This window comes from Bombina bombina, chromosome 1 (genome assembly GCF_027579735.1).
Source record: "Bombina bombina isolate aBomBom1 chromosome 1, aBomBom1.pri, whole genome shotgun sequence".
In the NCBI taxonomy this organism is placed as follows: Eukaryota; Metazoa; Chordata; class Amphibia; order Anura; family Bombinatoridae; genus Bombina; species Bombina bombina.
Window position 1 is genome coordinate 1,032,247,021 of NC_069499.1, and position 18,175 is coordinate 1,032,265,195.

General features: G+C 39.8%; 2 protein-coding genes across 2 annotated transcripts in view; one reads left to right on the plus strand and one right to left on the minus strand.

The window, feature by feature from the left end:
* Positions 1–15,132, plus strand: part of LOC128664783 (solute carrier family 35 member C2) — a 157,096-nt gene extending 141,964 nt beyond the window's left edge. The window contains exon 11 of the mRNA XM_053719611.1: positions 13,916–15,132. Within this exon, the coding sequence (XP_053575586.1) occupies positions 13,916–14,010 (95 nt within the window). The 3' untranslated portion in view covers positions 14,011–15,132. The remainder of the gene's footprint in view (positions 1–13,915) is intronic.
* A 73-nt stretch (positions 15,133–15,205) lies between these two features.
* LOC128664852 (WAP four-disulfide core domain protein 2-like) overlaps positions 15,206–18,175 on the minus strand; it is a 62,667-nt gene continuing 59,697 nt past the window's right edge. The window contains exons 2-3 of the mRNA XM_053719661.1: positions 15,427–15,726; positions 15,206–15,346 (exon numbers count right to left, since the gene is read on the minus strand). Of these exons, the coding sequence (XP_053575636.1) occupies positions 15,273–15,346; positions 15,427–15,726 (374 nt within the window). The 3' untranslated portion in view covers positions 15,206–15,272. The remainder of the gene's footprint in view (positions 15,347–15,426; positions 15,727–18,175) is intronic.

An 18,175-nucleotide genomic window follows, 5' to 3' on the forward strand; every position in this document is an offset into this window, starting at 1 on the left:
GACAGTAACGGTTTTATTGTAAAACGTTTTTTGTGCTTTGTTAACAAGTTTAAGCCTGTTTAACATGTCTGAACCATCAGATAACGATGTTCTATATGTATGAAAGCCAATGTACTCCCCTTTTAAATATATGTGATATATTTGTGTCATAATGTCCAAACAAAGTAGGGATAATAATGCCATAGATATGATATTGCCCAAGATGATTCCTCTAATGAGGGGAGTAAGCATGGTACTGCATCATCCCCTTCTGTGTCTACACCAGTTTTGCCCACACAAGAGGCCCCTAGTACATCTAGTGCGCCAATACTTATTACCATACAACAATTAATGGCTGTAATGGATAATTCTATTGCATGCATTTTTTTCCAAAATGCCTACTTATCAGAGAAAGCGTGATTGCTCTGTTTTAAACACTGAGGAGCAAGAGGACGCTGATGATATCTTTTCTGACATACCCTCACACCTATCTGAAGGGGCCAGGAGGGAGGTTTTGTCTGAGGGAGAAATTTCAGATTCAGGGAAAATTTCTCAACAAGCAGAACCTGATATTGTAACTTTTAAATTTAAATTTCAACATCTCCACGCACTACTTAAGGAGGTATTATCTACTCTGGATGATTGTGACAATTTGGTCATTCCAGAGAAATTAGGTAAGATGGACAAGTTCCTAGAGGTTCCGGTGCCCCCCGATGTTTTTCCTATACCCAAGCGGGTGGCGGACATAGTAAATAAGGAGTGGGAAAGGCCCGGCATACCCTTTGTCCTCCCCCTATATTTAAGAAATTAGTTTCCTATAGTCGACCCCAGAAAGGACTTATAGCATACAGTCCCCAAGGTCGAGGGGGCGGTTTCTACTCTAAACAAACGCACTTCTATTCCTATAGAAGATAGTTGTGCTTTCAAGATCCTATGGATTAAAGGTTAGAGGGTTTGCTTAAAAAGATGTTTGTTCAGCAAGGTTACCTTCTACAACCAATTTCATGCATTGTTCCTGTCACTACAGCTGCGTGTTTCTGGTTCGAAGAACTAGAAAAGTCGCTTAATAAAGAATCTTCGTACGAGGAGGTTTTGGACAGAGTTCAAGCTCTTAAATTGGCTAACTCTTTTTTATTTTAGATGCCGCTTTGCAATTAGCTAGATTAGCGGCGAATAATTCAGGGTTTGCTATCGTGGCGCGCAGAGCGCTTTTGCTTAACATCCCTTTCAAGGGTAAAACACTGTTTGGCCCTGACTTGAAAGAGATTATTTCAGACATCACTGGGGGGAAAGGGCCACGCCCTCCCACAGGATAGGTCTTTTAAGGCTAAAAATAAGCCAAATTTTCGTCCCTTTCGCAGAAACGGACCAGCCTCAAATTCTACACCCTCTAAGCAAGAGGGTAATACTTCTCAAACCAAGCCAGCCTGGAGGCCGATGCAAGGCTGGAACAAGGGTAAGCAGGCCAAGTCACCTGCCACTGCTACCAAAACAGCATGAAGTGTTGGCCCCCGATCTGGGAAGGATCTGGTGGGGGGCAGACTTTCTCTCTTTGCTCAGGTTGGGGCAAGAGATGTTCAGGATCCTTGGGCGCTAGAAATAGTTTCTCAAGGTTATCTCCTGGAATTCAGGGAACTACTCCCAAGGGGAAGGTTCCACGGGTCTCAATTATCTTCGAACAGGCATTCTTACACTGTGTAGAAGACCTGTTAAGCATGGGAGTGATTCATCCTGTTCCATTAGGAGAACAAGGGATGGGTTTTTACTCCAACCTGTTCATAATTCCCAAATAAGAGGGAACATTCAGACCTATTTTAGATCTCAAGATTCTAAACAAGTTTCTAAGGGTTTCATCATTCAAAATGGAAACCATTCGAACGATCCTTTCTACCATCCAGGAAGGTCAATTCATGACCACGGTGGACTTAAAGGATGCGTACCTACGTATTCCTATCCACAAGGAACATTTTCGGTTCCTAAGGTTCGCCTTTCTGGACAAGCATTACCTGTGGCACTTCCATTCGGATTAGCCACTGCTCCAAGGATTTTCACAAGGGTACTAGGGTCCCTTCTAGCGGTGCTAAGACCAAGGGGCACTGCAGTAGTACCTTACTTGGACGACATCCTGATTCAGGTGTCGTCTCTGTCAAAAGCAAGGGCTCATACGGACATTGTCCTAGCCTTTCTCAGATCTCACAGGTGGAAAGTGAACATAGAAAAAAGTTCTCTGTCCCCGTCAACAAGAGTTCCCTTCTTGGGAACAATAATAGTTTCCTTAGAAATGAAGGTTTTTCTGACAGAGGCCAGAAAATCAAAACTTCTAAGCTCTTGTCAGGTACTTCATTCTGTTCTTATTCCTTCCATAGCGCAGTCCATGGAAGTAATAGGGTTGATGGTTGCGGCAATGGACATAGTTCCTTTTGCACGAATTCATCTAAGACCATTGCACCTGGGCATGCTCAGACAGTGGAATGGGGATTATACAGTCTTGTTTCCGACGATACAAGTAGATCAAATAACCAGAGATTCACTCCGTTGGTGGCTGACCCTGGACAACCTGTCACAGGGAATGAGCTTCCGCAGACCAGAATAGGTCATTGTCACGACCGACGCCAGTCTGGTGGGCTGGGGCGCGGTCTGGGAACCCCTGAAAACTCAGGGTCTATGGTTTCGGGAAGACTCTCTTCTCCCGATAAACATAATGGAACTGAGAGCGATATTCAATGCTCTCAAGGCTTGGCCTAGACTAGCAAAGGCCAAATTCATAAGGTTTCAATCAGTCATCATGACGACTGTTACATATATCAACCATCAGGGGGTAACAAGGAGTTCCCTGGCGATGGAGGAGCATCCGGGGGAGTGGGAACTCCATCTGGAAATCTTTGCCCAAATAACTCAATTATGGGGCATTCCAGACTTGGTTCTGATGGCCTCTCGTCCGAACTTCATGGTCCCTTGTTAAGGGTCCAAATCCAGGGATCCCAAGGAGACTCTATTGGATACAATAGTAGCACCTTGGATCTTCAACCTAGCTTATGTATTCCCACCGTTTCCTCTCATTCCCAGGCTGGTAGCCAGGATCAATCTGGAGAGGGCTTCGGTGACCTTGATAGTTCCTGTGTGGCCACGCAGGACTTGGTATGCAGACCTGGTGAATGTGTCATCGGCTCCACCATGGAAGCTACCTTTGAGACAGGACCTTCTTATTCAGGGTCCATTTGAACATCCGAATCTGGTTTTCCTCCAACTGACTGCTTGGAGTTTGAACGCTTGATTTTATCAAAGCGTGGGTTTTCAGATTCTGTAGTAGATACTCTTATTCAGGCTAGAAAGCCTGTAACTAGAAAAATTTACCATAATATATGGAAAAAATATATCTGTTGGTGTGAATCTAAAGGATTCCCATGGAACAAGATAAAAATTCCTAAGATTCTTTCCTTTCTACAAGAAGGTTTGGAGAAAGGATTTTCTGCGAGTTCTCTGAAGGGACAGATCTCTGCTTTATCTGTTTTACTTCACAAAAGGCTGGCAGCTGTGCCAGACGTTTAAGCGTTTGTTCAGGCTCTGGTTAGAATCAAGCCTGTTTACAGACCTTTGACTCTTCCCTGGAGTCTTAATCTAGTTCTTTCAGTTCTTCAAGGGGTTCCGTTTGAACCCTTACATTCCATAGATATTAAGTTATTATCTTGGAAAGTTTTGTTTTAGGTTGCAATTTCTTCTGCTAGAAGAGCTTCTGAGTTATCTGCTCTGCAGTGTTCTCCGCCCTATCTGGTCCATGCAGATAAGGTGGTTTTTACGTACTGAGCCTGGTTTTCTTCCGAAGGTTGTTTCCAACAAAAATATTAACCAGGAGATAGTTGTACCTTCTTTGTGTCCGAATCCAGTTTCATAGAAGGAACGTTTGTTATACAATTTGGACGTTGTCCGTGCTCTAAAATTCTATTTAGATGCTACAAAGGATTTCAGACAAACATCTTCCTTGTTTGTTGTTTATTCTGGTAAAAGGAGAGGTCAAAAAGCAACTTCTACCTCTCTATCTTTTTGGCTTAAAAGCATCATCAGATTGGCTTATGAGACTGCCGGACGGCAGCCTCCTGAAAGAATCACAGCTCATTCCACTAGGGCTGTGGCTTCCACATGGGCCTTTAAGAACGAGGCTTCTGTTGATCAGATATGTAAGGCAGCGACTTGGTCTTCACTGCACACTTTTACCAAATTTTACAAATTTGATACTTTTGCTTCTTCTGAGGCTATTTTTGGGAGAAAGGTTTTGCAAACCGTGGTGCCTTCCATCTAGGTGACCTGATTTGCTCCCTCCCATCATCCGTGTCCTAAAGCTTTGGTATTGGTTCCCACAAGTAAGGATGATGCCGTGGACCGGACACACCTATGTTGGAGAAAACAGAATTTATGTTTACCTGATAAATTACTTTCTCCAACGGTGTGTCCGGTCCACGGCCCGCCCTGGTTTTTTAATCAGGTCTGAAGATTTATTTTCTTTAACTACAGTCACCACGGTATCATATGGTTTCTCCTATGCAAATATTCCTCCTTTACGTCGGTCGAATGACTGGGGAAGGCGGAGCCTAGGAGGGATCATGTGACCAGCTTTGCTGGGCTCTTTGCCATTTCCTGTTGGGGAAGAGAATATCCCCACAAGTAAGGATGACGCCGTGGACCGGACACACCGTTGGAGAAAGTAATTTATCAGGTAAACATAAATTCTGTTTTTTAAACCTCCTGTGGTTTCCCCAGGTGTTTTTCCCATTCCTGAGGCTATTTCTGATATGATTTCTAGGGAATGGAATAAGCCAGGTACTTCCTTTGTTCCTTCTTCAAGGTTTAAGAGATTGTATCCTTTACCAGCAAAATCTATAGAGTTTTGGGAAAAGATCCCCAAAGTTGATGGGGCTATTTCTACTCTTGCTAAACGTACCACTATTCCTATGGAAGATAGCACTTCCTTTAAGGATCCTTTAGATAGGAAGCTTGAATCTTATCTAAGGAAGGCCTATTTATATTCAGGTCATCTTCTCAGACCTGCTGGAAAATTTAGCGCAACATGAATTGGATTCTGACATATCTAGCATTGTTCGCTTACTGCAACATGCTAATCATTTTATTTGTGATGCCATTTTTTATATTATCAAAATTGATGTTAGATCCATGTCTTTAGCTGTATTAGCTAGAAGAGCTTTGTGGCTTAAATCTTGGAATGCTGATATGACATCTAAATCTAGATTACTATCTCTTTCTTTCCAAGGTAATAATTTATTTGGTTCTCAGTTGGATTCTATTATTTCAACTATCACTGGAGGAAAAGGAGTTTTTTTGCCTCAGGATAAAAAACCTAAGGGTAAATCTAAGGCTTCTAACCGTTTTCATTCCTTTCGTCAGAATAAGGAACAAAAACTCAATCCTCCTCCCAAGGAATCTGCTTCCAGTTGGAAGCCTTCCTCAAATTGGAATGAATCCAAGCCATTTAGGAAACCAAAGTTTGCCCCTAAATCCGCATGAAGGTGCGGCCCTCATTCCAGCTCAGCTGGTAGGTGGCAGATTAAGGTTTTTCAAGGATTTTTGGATAAAATCTGTCCAAAATCATTGGATTCAGAGCATTGTCTCTCAAGGGTATCGAATAGGATTCAAAGTAAGACCTTCTGTGAGAAGATTTTTTCTCTCACACATTCCTGTAAATCCAGTAAAAGCTCAGGCTTTTCTGAAGTGTGTTTCAGATCTGGAGTCTTCAGGGGTAATCATGCCAGTTCCTCTTCAGGAACAAGGTTTGGGGTTTTATTCAAACCTATTCATTGTACCAAAGAAAGAAAATTTGTTCAGACCAGTTCTGGATCTGAAAATTTTGAATCGTTATATAAGAGTACCAACTTTCAAGATGGTGACTATAAGGACTATTCTGCCTTTTGTTCAGCAAGGACATTATATGTCCACAATAGACTTGCAGGATGCATACCTTCATATTCTGATTCATCCAGAACACTATCTTTTCTATCGTTTCTGAGATTCTCTTTTCTAGACAAGCATTACCAATTTGTTGCTCTTCCATTTGGCCTAGCAACAGCTCCAAGAATCTTTTCAAAGGTTCTGGGTGCCCTACTATCTGTAATCAGAGAACAGGGTATTGGGGTGTTTCCTTATTTGGACGATATCTTGGTACTAGCTCAGTCTTTACATACTGCAGAATCTCACACGAATCAACTAGTGTTGTTTCTTCGGAAACATGGTTGGAGGATCAATTTACCAAAAAGTTTCTTGATTCCTCAGACAAGGGTCACCTTTTTAGGTTTCCAGATAGATTCAGTGTCCATGACTCTGTCTCTAACAGACAAGAGACGTTTAAAATTGGTTGCAGCCTGCCGGCGCCTTCAGTCTCAGTTATTCCCTTCAGTGGCTATGTGCATGGAAGTTTTAGGTCTCATGACTGCAGCATCGGACGCAATCCCCTTTGCTCGTTTTCACATGAGACCTCTACAGCTTTGTATGCTGAATCAATGGTGCAGGGATTATACAAAGATATCACAATTAATATCCTTGAATCCCAATGTATGACACTCTCTGACATGGTGGATAGATCACCATCGTTTGGTTCAAGGGGCTTCTTCTGTTCGCCCAACCTGGACTGTGATCACAACAGATGCGAGTCTTTCAGGTTGGGGAGCTGTTTGGGGGTCTCTGACAGCACAAGGGGTTTGGAAATCTCAAGAGGCGAGATTACCAATAAATATTTTAGAACTCCGTGCAATTCTCAGGGCTCTTCAGTTCTGGCCTCTACTAAAGAGAGAACCGTTCATTTGTTTTCAGACAGACAATATCACAACTGTGGCTTATGTCAATCATCAGGGTGGGACTCACAGTCCCCAAGCTATGAAAGAAGTATCTCGGATACTTGCTTGGGCGGAATCCAGCTCCTGTCTAATCTCTGCGGTACATATCCCAGGTGTAGACAATTGGGAGGTGGATTATCTCAGCCGCCAGACTTTACATCCAGGGGAGTGGTCTCTCCATCCAGATGTGTTTTCTCAGATTGTTCAGATGTGGTGGCTTCCAGAGATAGATCTCATGGCCTCTCATCTAAACAAGAAACTTCCCAGATACCTGTCCAGGTCCAGGGATGTTCAGGCGGAAGCAGTGGATGCGCTGACACTTGGTGTTATCAACCTGCTTACATCTTCCCGCCTCTAGTTCTTCTTCCAAGAGTGATTTCCAAAATCATCATGGAACAGTCTTTTGTGTTGCTGGTGGCTCCAGCATGGCCACACAGGTTTTGGTATGCGGATCTGGTTCGGATGTCCAGTTGCCCGCCTTGGCCACTTCCATTACGGCCGGACCTATTATCTCAAGGTCCGTTTTTCCATCAGGATCTCAAATCATTAAATTTGAAGGTATGGAAATTGAACGCTTAGTTCTAAGTCATAGAGGTTTCTCTGATTCAGTGATTAATACTATGTTACAAGCTCGTAAATCTGTCTCTAGGAAGATTTATTATAGAGTTTGGAAGGCTTACATTTCATGGTGTTCTTCTCATAAATTCTCCTGGCATTCTTTTAGAATTCCTAGAATTTTGCAGTTTCTTCAGGATGGTCTGGATAAGGGTTTGTCTGCAAGTTCCTTGAAAGGACAAATCTCTGCTCTTTCTGTTTTATTTCACAGAAAAATTGCTATACTTCCTGATATACACTGTTTTGTACAGGCTTTAGTTCGTATTAAGCCTGTCATTAAGTCAATTTCTCCCCCTTGGAGTCTTAATTTGGTTCTGAGGGCTTTACAGGCTCCTCCATTTGAACCTATGCATTCTTTGGACATTAAACTACTTTCCTGGAAAGTGTTGTTCCTTTTGGCTATCTCTTCTGCTAGAAGAGTTTCTGAGCTATCTGCTCTTTCTTGTGAGTCTCCTTTTCTGATTTTTCATCAGGATAAGGCAGTTTTGCAGACTTCTTTTCAATTTTTACCTAAGGTTGTGAATTCTAACATCATTAGTAGAGAAATTGTTGTCCCTTCTTTATGTCCTAATCCTAAGAATTCTACTAAAAATTTCAGGAAGACTTCTAGTCTATTTGTTTTATTTTCTGGTCCTAGGAAAGGTCAGAAAGCTTCTGCTGTTTCCTTGGCTTCTTGGTTGAAACTTTTGATTCATCAAGCTTATTTGGAGTCGGGTCAAACCCCGCCTCAGAGAATTACAGCTCATTCTACTAGATCAGTCTCTACTTCATGGGCTTTTAAGAATGAAGCTTCAGTCGATCAGATTTGCAAAGCAGCCACTTGGTCCTCTTTGCATACATTTACTAAATTCTACCATTTTGATGTATTTGCTTCTTCGGAAGCAGTTTTTGGTAGAAAAGTACTTCAGGCAGCTGTTTCAGTTTGATTCTTCTGCTTTTGATTTAAGTTTTTTTCTTTTCAAAGTTAAAATAACTTATTTTTTGGGTTGTGGATTATTTTTTCAGCATAATATGGCTGTTTTTATTTTATTCCCTTTCTCTCTAGTGACTCTTGAGTGGAAGACTCCACATCTTGGGTATTGATATCCCATATATCACTAGCTCATGGACTCTTGCCAATTACATGAAAAAACATAATTTATGTAAGAACTTACCTGATAAATTCATTTCTTTCATATTGGCAAGAGTCCATGAGGCCCACCCTTTTTATGGTGGTTATGATTTTTTGTATAAAGCACAATTATTTCCAAATTTCCTTTTGTTGATGCTTTCTACTCCTTTCTTTATCACCCCACTGCTTGGCTATTCGTTAAACTAAATTGTGGGTGTGGTGAGGGGTGTATTTATAGGCATTTTGAGGTTTGGGAAACTTTGCCCCTCCTGGTAGGATTGTATATCCCATATGTCACTAGCTCATGGACTCTTGCCAATATGAAAGAAATTAATTTATCAGGTAAGTTCTTACATAAATTATGTTTTCTTCTTGAGGTTCTCTCTGGTCCTTCCAGGGTGTCCTGGAGAAAGGGTTCTTAGCCGGTTCTTGTTAGGACGGCTAGATCTTAGCCGGAGGGTTAGCCTGGCTGTCTATCAGACGTGCTTTTGCCTGTATATTTGGGCTCCTAAGCAGATCTGGATATCTGTTTCTGTTCTATCCTGAGGTCATGAACCCTTGGTGTTCATTTCCTTTTGCTACAATGCGGTCGGCAGTCAAGCAGTTGCGTTAAAATGTTGTCCTTCAGGACATTAGACTTCTTGTCTAGGATTGCATCTTTTTCTTGTTATCGATGCAGCAGTTGGTCCTTGAATTGTCTGTTCATTGACCTGTTACGTTTCTGGAATATCTCTCCAGGTCCTAGTATCTCTTGTAGTCGGGTAATCCGCCTTCTGGGTCTTCTTTCTAAGTAGACTTTTTCTTTGTGTTCTGCAAGGGTCTTTTTTTCCCCTTTTTTTTCTGCGATCGTATCTCGAGGTCCTTTCAGACCTCTTTAGCATATTCATTTGTTCCTGGGTTCCTCCTATGGAAGTGTACGGTGTTTGAAGTCTTGGTTGTCCTCCTTGTCGGGTTTGTGTAGGAGTGTTTCTTCGCCTGACCTCATAGTCAGCAGGACTCTCGTCTCCTCAGAGGTTTGTGTGCTCCTTTTGGGACCAGTGATTTTGTGTGGTCCGTGACGTGAGCTCTTACGGTTCTAATTGTTGAGCAGTTACTTGGTCCTGCTAACTTTTTGGGGTCTTTCGCTTCTGTTGAAGCAGTTTTCGCGAGATGGGATTTTTTTCAGGCTGTGGTGCCCTCAGATTGGGCTGCCTTATTGTTACACCCCCCCCCCCCCCCCCCCCCGTTGGCATTCAGTGTCCTCTATAGCTTAGGTATTGTTTTCCCAAAAGTAATGAATGTAGCTGTGGACTCTCCCTGTATTTAGAAGGAATACAAAAATTATGACTTACTAGATAATTTACTTTCCTTCGATACAGGGAGAGTCCACAGCTCCTGCTCGTGTTCTCCGGAGGGCGACCCTAAATTTAAATTCTTCTGGCACCTTTTTCACCCTGATATTTCTCCTACTGTTCCTTGTTCCCTCGGCAGAATGACTGGGGGATGAGGGAGGTGGGGGAGGTATTTAAGCTTTTGGCTGGGGTGTCTTTGCCTCCTCCTGGTGGCCAGGTTCTGTATTCCGAAAAGTAATAAATGCAGCTGTGGACTCTCCCTGTATCGAACGAAAGGAAATTATCTGGTAAGTCATAATTTTTGTTTTTAGAAAATAAGTGTTTGCACTAGATATGTGACTCACTGCCTCTCCTAGATGCCCCTTCCACAAGAGCAACCAAAAATACACAAACAAAATACACACAGGAGGCGCTCAAAGCGGAGTAAACTAAAATAAGTGATCAGTGAATTAAAGTGACACAGATCATATATATATATGTGTGTATATATATATATATATATATATATGTATATGTGTATATATATATATATATATATATATATATATATATACATGGAACAAGGAGACCTAACTGGAGCTATTTTCTTTGATTTTGCTAAGGCACAGTGGACCACAACATACTACTGCTCAAACTAAAAAACTCTGGTATTGCTAATCGTCCGTTAACCTGGTTTAGATCATATGTATCGGATCGATCACAATATGTCACTGTTTCTAACAGTGACTCCCTCTCTCTCCCAGTCACGTGTGGTGTTCCCCAAGGTTCCATTCTCGGCCCTCTACTATTCACATTATTTATAAATGATTTGCCTTATGTCTGCAAATCCTCAACTGTACACATGTACGCAGACGACACGGTAATCTATGCAAACAAATCTGATCTGCCGCAGCTTGAAGCAGTGCTCCAAGACCAGTTCACAGAGGTAGAAAGTGGATCTCAAAAAACAAACTCTTCCTAAACACTGACAAAACTGTCACAATGATCTTTGGAACTGGGCCTAAATTACACAAATTACAAAATTCCCATCTACGCATCAAAACAAAATCCAATTGCACACTGACCGCAGTCCACTCTTTCAAATACTTGGGTATGTTCTTAGACCCTAATCTATCTTTTGGCCTCCACATAGAAAAACTTGCATCTAAACTTTATCCAAAATTAGGTGCCCTGTACAGAAACAAATCTTGCCTCAGCCCTACAGTAAAGGAAAAGATTGTACAGCAAATGCTGATGCCTATCATGGATTATGGGGACGTAGTATACGCACCTGCGCCGCAAACTCACCTTAATAAACTTAATACATTGTATAACTCGTTCTGCCGCTTTGTGCTACAATGTAACTACAAGACCCACCATTGTGACATGCTAAAAGAACTAAACTGGCTGACGCTGGAATCCAGACGCACCCTCTATCTTTCCTGCCTTGTGTTTAAGTGCCTTTCTGGAAAGCTCCCATCCTACCTGAGCAGAATGCTCTCCCCGGCTATTCCCACCTCCTATAACCTCTGATCCAGTACCAGCACATTATTTAGCTTGTCTCAATACAAAAATAAAGCAGCTCGATCCTCCTTTTCCTACCGAGCGCCACAGTTATGTAATGACCTCCCGCACACTTTCAAACCCTCCCAAAGCCTAATATCCTTTAAGAGATCCCTCTCTACATATCTCAAAACAGAATGCACCATGGTTGATTATATATTTCTTACCTGTTCTATGTAAAATTTTTGCATCTATTGTGTATTGTTATTGTTTTTGAATTTTATTGTACCCTATTGTATCAATGCAATGTTTTGTGGACCCAGGACATACTTGAAAACGAGAGAAATCTCAATGTATCCATCCTGGTAAAATATTTTATAAATAAATAAAAAAAAATATTTTATAAATAAATAAATATATATATATATATATATATATATATATATATATATATATACACACACTCACACACACACACACAATAAGGGTGTCAGTACTAATTAAAAACCTGGTTCAGAGTTATCAAATATCGGTTTAAAAATAAGTAATAATATGCAATCTTGATAAAGCCCGAGTTGCGGGTGAAACGCGTTGAAGCACTGCCAGTCTGATTTGAACCGGCGATTTGTTCTGGCGATCCACTATCTCTGAATTGAGAGTTTGGCGAAACTTGATATCGGACTTGTTGCTACTTGTCACTACGATCATAATCGCAGTTAAAGAGGATTTGGTGATCTTCCATTGGCCTGCGTGCAAATGCACTAAGTGCAGGTACTCATAGATCAGCAGAGGAGTTCCACAGCTGATTTTGAATCCAGCATTTTCAGCGTGTGACGTCAGAATCTCCGTGGTGAAAACACTTACAGCGAAAGCAGGGCCGGATCAAAGTGTCCGTGAAAGAGTTGTTTGTGAAAATGACATCTTCCTCTATCCTAATACTCCCTGACTTATAATATTAGATTGAGAGGGTGAGTACTATGCTCCTGCTCCAGATTTGTAGCACTATTACAGATTATTAGTGGCTATTTGCTGAGATTGAAGATTATTTGAAATTATGCTCGAACTGACACCACACATACATTATTGAATTGTTTGCTACTACCCGCTCTGGACTTTAATTGTTGCTACCACCTACTCTGGACTTTTAATATTTATAAAAGGTGGTATTTCTGGGAGACGTCCTGCTTCTTATCTTAATAGGCTGACCTATATAGGTTTCATATAAGGTTTGCCAAGTATAATTCTCCTTTGCTATTAGCGATTTTTAAAACGTTGTGATTTGTATCTTATCGTGTTTATTTTAAGTGTATTAATTTTTCTTATTATCAACGTATTTGTGTATTTGTCTGTACCTCTATAGCTCACTGAACACCCACCTTCTTATTGTTTTAATTTCTGGATACTTGGAATCTCAACTCTATATTAAATGACTTGTATATTAATTCATGATTTACTTTTACTCTTTAGCACTTACTTATTACTTATTTTTAAACTGATATTTGATAACTCTGAACCAGGTTTTTAATTATTACTGACGCCACTATTGTGTGTGTGTGTATATATATATATATATATATATATATATATATATATATATATAAATAAAAATATGCGTAACTATGGTATACAGTAATCTGTATATGTGTGTGTATGTATATATATATATATATATATATATATATATATATGTGTGTGTATGTATATATATATATATATATATGTATATACTGTATATGTGTGTATATATATATATATATATGATCTGTGTCACTTTAATTCACTGATCACTTATTTTAGTTTACTCCGCTTTGAGCGTCCTCCTGTGTGTATTTTGTTTGTATAATTTTTGTTTTTGCACCCAACCATTTCAGTTATATCAAAACATTAAAACTGTATCTGTTGCAGTGTTAAGTTGACAAATGTATAATACTAATACTGTAAAGAAGTCACTAATAGATCTGGGGATAGCTTGAAGTATTGTACAATATTGTTTGATCCACTAGATAAATCTATTGATTTAAAGGGACAGTCTAGTATAAATTAAACTTTCTTTATTCAGATAGGACTTTTAATTTTAATCAACTTTCTAATTTACTTTTATCATCAAATTTGCTTTTTTCTCTTGGTATTCTTAGTTTAAACTAAACATAGGTAGGCTCATATGCTAATTTCTAAGCCTTTGAGGACTGCCTCTTATCACATGCTTTTAAATTCCATTTCAACACAAAGAGACAGAAAGTACACATAGGCCATATAGATAACACTGTGTTCAGGCACAGGGGGTTATTTAAGATTTAGCACAAAGCAATGCTAAATTTAAGACAATAGATAATAAACACTCACAGTCATGTGATCAGGGGGCTGGAAGAAGGTTCTTAGATACAAGGTAATCACAGAAGTAAAAAGTATATTAATATAACTGTGTTGGTTATGCAAAACTTACCTTTTAAAACGATAACCATTCTATGGTTGACTGTCCCTTTAAGCTTTATTTGTCTTTTGTCCTGCAATGTGTTTGTACTAATTAATAGACACTCTCATGTTACCTCTGTCTGCAGGAGATGAGACCAATAAGCTACACAGAGGAAGCATGAGAGCCGATATGGAACTATTACTGAGAAGCCATGAAGATGAAGAGGAAGAGGAAACATGACTGTGGAAAACTTAGATTGAAAAGGACAGCTTTATGAGAGAGGTTATTGAATCCCTCTGATACAACAAAGAGGACAGTTACTGTACCCACTCCAATGCAGAGTCTGGAGTCAGATGTTGTTATAAAACAGAGGGTGAAGTTGTATTACCTCATGCACATTGATCTGGTTTATAGGCAGGGTATACACATTAGAGATTTTAACACGGAGACAATAGGAAAGATCATGTGATACCCCATATAATTATTAACTAGTGACAACAGATAATGTAACTAACTGATATGCTGTGACATTTCATATGCGCCTAATCATGAGAGCTGGCTTCTCTCTCTTCTGCTCAGCTTGTGGAACAAGCAGCTTGCACACTAATAGACCTCCAATGCCACACACAGGTGGTTTTACTTCCACTTTTAAATTGTTTTGGTAGCTATCACTACAAGTGTCTGCTGAGGTTTTTGTGTGTGCCTTAAATGTTTACCGCCATGTTTATAGCCATTTTATGTGCTTTTCACCCTCCCAACAATGTTTATCTCTGTACATCACTGCCAATAGGCACAGTGACTTTCATGTCAGATGTGAAGGGCATTGTGCAACGTTCTTGGGTAACTCTGTAAAACTAAAATAAATGTTAAAGTTCATATGTCTATGTATAGAGAGGGTCTCCAGTAAGGGTAAACAAGAGTGTTTTTCAGAAGTCGTAGTTTAATCTAGATATTTTTTCGCTGGGCTATGGATCGAATTTGAATTGTGCTTTGGAGAAAATTAAGAATCTAGTAGGTAAAATGATTCATGCAAATCTTTAAAAATTTGATAAATGAAGGAGCATCACTGTTAATTTTCTTCCTCAACATTAATTTACTTGTGGTGATATATCCCTTTCGTTGTACTGCTAGATTACTGTATACTATAGTTATGGTTTATATGTTTATTTAACCAGTGTATAGTCACACATTTCCAGTTGCATGTGCTGATGCATTCAAACTGATGAGAACTCATCTGTTACTAATTGCATGGAATCTGGAAAGTGCCATGTGGTGGTGGTGGTGGTGGTGGTGGTGCTTTCACCATGCTTGGAACTTGTCTGTTTGGCCACACTATTTATTTATAAAGTACACTTAGCAACACTACCAAATTCTAAGCATTTTCATTCAATTATATAGTGTACACCACCGCGTTACAAAACACAATACTCCAGACTTACAGAATGAGAAAAGCACGTTCTTTATTGTAGGCTGGGTTACAGCTCATATAGGGGGAGCAGATTTTAAATTTCATTTGTAACCTCTTCAGAAGTTGAGTTGGATTCTTCTACTTCGGGAAAGTACGCTGCAACCTTATCTGTTAAAAAAAAAAAGAGATCATAGATAATCAATGTTCAGAAAAAAACAAACAAACCAGTAACTGTTTGCCTGTTTTACCTGTATGCAGACAAGCCAGGCTTCCGCAGGCACTAGGGCAGCATTTCATGTCCTCATAACAGTCTGTATCCATTTCACATGACATTCCACAAATACCAAGTGCTCCTTCCTTCACCACTGGGCAGATGGTGGTCTGTGCTGTGGTATCCGTAGCATTAGGCTGTGCTGTGGTATCCGTAGCATTAGGCTGTGCTGTGGTATCCGTAGCATTAGACTGTGCTGTGGTATCAGTAGCATTAGGCACAATGTTTGCTGTAGTAGCATTTGCTATGGTGGTGTTCAATGCAAAGGGGGTATATTCTGCAAGAAAAATCAAAGTGACGTAAAAGTAAAATAAAAAACTTCAATGATTTGAGAGAGAGCGTGTAGTTTTAAAGCGACAGTAACGTCAACATTTTTCTTTCATGATTCAGATAGAATATGCAATTTTAAACAACTTTCCAATTTATTTCTGTTATCAAATTTGCTTTGTTCTCTTGGTATCTTTTATTTAAGAGTAAAACTAGGTAGGCTCATAAGAGCTCAGGAGTGTGCACCTGTCTTTAGTACTCTATGGCAGCAGTGTTTTCCAACATTGTATAACAAAGCTACATAAAATGTGGCAATAAAAGATAAAAAGAGAACAAAGCACATTTGCTAACAAAAGTAAATTAAAATGTTGTTTAAAATTGCATGCTCTATCTGAATCATGAAAGACAAAAATTGACTTTACTGTCCATTTAAGTCACTTTGGATTTACTTCTAATATCAAATTTTACTTTTTTCTTTCTTTACATCCTTTTTTGAAAAATATATGTACATATGATCATCAGCAGCAATGCACTACTGTGAGCTAACTGGTGGCAACACATATTTTGTCTTTTGTTATTATCAGACGTGTAAAGCTTTCTCCCTGTAGTGTGTTGCTGCACTGTAGCTGAATGCAACTGTGTTTAATCCTCCATGGTTTGAAGATCGAATTATTTACAAGCAATAGTGCAATAATAAAATACTCCTAACATATTACAGCATTCTCTTTTTGCAGATTTATGTCCATTTAAGGTAATTGGAAAGAGTGTTTGACATTTTCCTATATTTATGAAACATGATGTACCTAAATAATCTTATTAGTGTATTTTTTAAATTAAATGGCATTTCTTTCTAATGACACAGTGAGTCCACAGATCATCAGTAATTACTATTGAGAATATCACTCCTGGCCAGCAGGAGGAGGCAAAGAGCACCACAACAAAGCTGTTAAGTATCACTTCCCTTCCCACAACCCCAGTCATTCTCTTTGCCTGCATTGCAAGGTGGTGGTAAAGTTTAGGTGTCTGAAAGAAGTTTCTTCAATCAAGAGTTTATTATTTTGAAGCAGAGAAGGTTTGCTCTCTCGTCCTGGGGGTTTAGCTGTAGTCCATGTCAGTCTCTTCAGTAATGCAGTGGTGTCTTTTAAGCATCTGGGAACTTGTGGGGTATAATCCTCACTGCGCCTCCCAAACTGTTGTTGCTGCCCTATTTTGGAAGCCTGATTAGGATTATTCAGTCTTCGTTTTTTCCACAGGTCCATGTGAGGGAGGAGGCCCTCTCAAACCAGGTGAGCTGCCCTGCTGCCGGGCAGAAGTAAATTCAGGTAAGTGCCTAACTTTATTTCTGGGAATACATGGCACTTTAACAGTTAAATGGGACATGGAATACCAGTAATCCTATTTAGGGTTTATAGGATTGAGGTAGGAAGTGGATGCAGGAACTGGGGACTAAAAATCTTTATTGTGGCTCAGTTTTTATTCCGGGTATATGTGTGTACCTTTTTGTAGACATACAAGCATTCAGGTGTTTTACATTAGGAGAACTTGACATATTGGATAGTTCTCCGGTACGAGAGGTTCTTCACCGGCTTTTCAGTAATGCCCACGATTAGGAAGGCAGGCTTTTCTGAGGTGGAAAGTTAGCTTGCGCACATTTCTTTCTTTACATCCTTTTTTGAAAAATATATGTACATATGATCATCAGCAGCAATGCACTACTGTGAGCTAACTGTTGGCAACACATATTTTGTCTTTTGTTATTATCAGACGTGTAAAGCTTTCTCCCTGTAGTGTGTTGCTGCACTGTAGCTGAATGTAACTGTGTTTAATCCTCCATGGTTTGAAGATCGAATTATTTACAAGCAATAGTGCAATAATAAAATACTCCTAACATATTACAGCATTCTCTTTTTGCAGATTTATGTCCATTTAAGGTAATTGGAAAGAGTGTTTGACATTTTCCTATATTTATGAAACATGATGTACCTAAATAATCTTATTAGTGTATTTTTTAAATTAAATGGCATTTCTTTCTAATGACACAGTGAGTCCACAGATCATCAGTAATTACTATTGAGAATATCACTCCTGGCCAGCAGGAGGAGGCAAAGAGCACCACAACAAAGCTGTTAAGTATCACTTCCCTTCCCACAACCCCAGTCATTCTCTTTGCCTGCATTGCAAGGTGGTGGTAAAGTTTAGGTGTCTGAAAGAAGTTTCTTCAATCAAGAGTTTATTATTTTGAAGCAGAGAAGGTTTGCTCTCTCGTCCTGGGGGTTTAGCTGTAGTCCACGTCAGTCTCTTCAGTAATGCAGTGGTGTCTTTTAAGCATCTGGGAACTTGTGGGGTATAATCCTCACTGCGCCTCCCAAACTGTTGTTGCTGCCCTATTTTGGAAGCCTGATTAGGATTATTCAGTCTTCGTTTTTTCCACAGGTCCATGTGAGGGAGGAGGCCCTCTC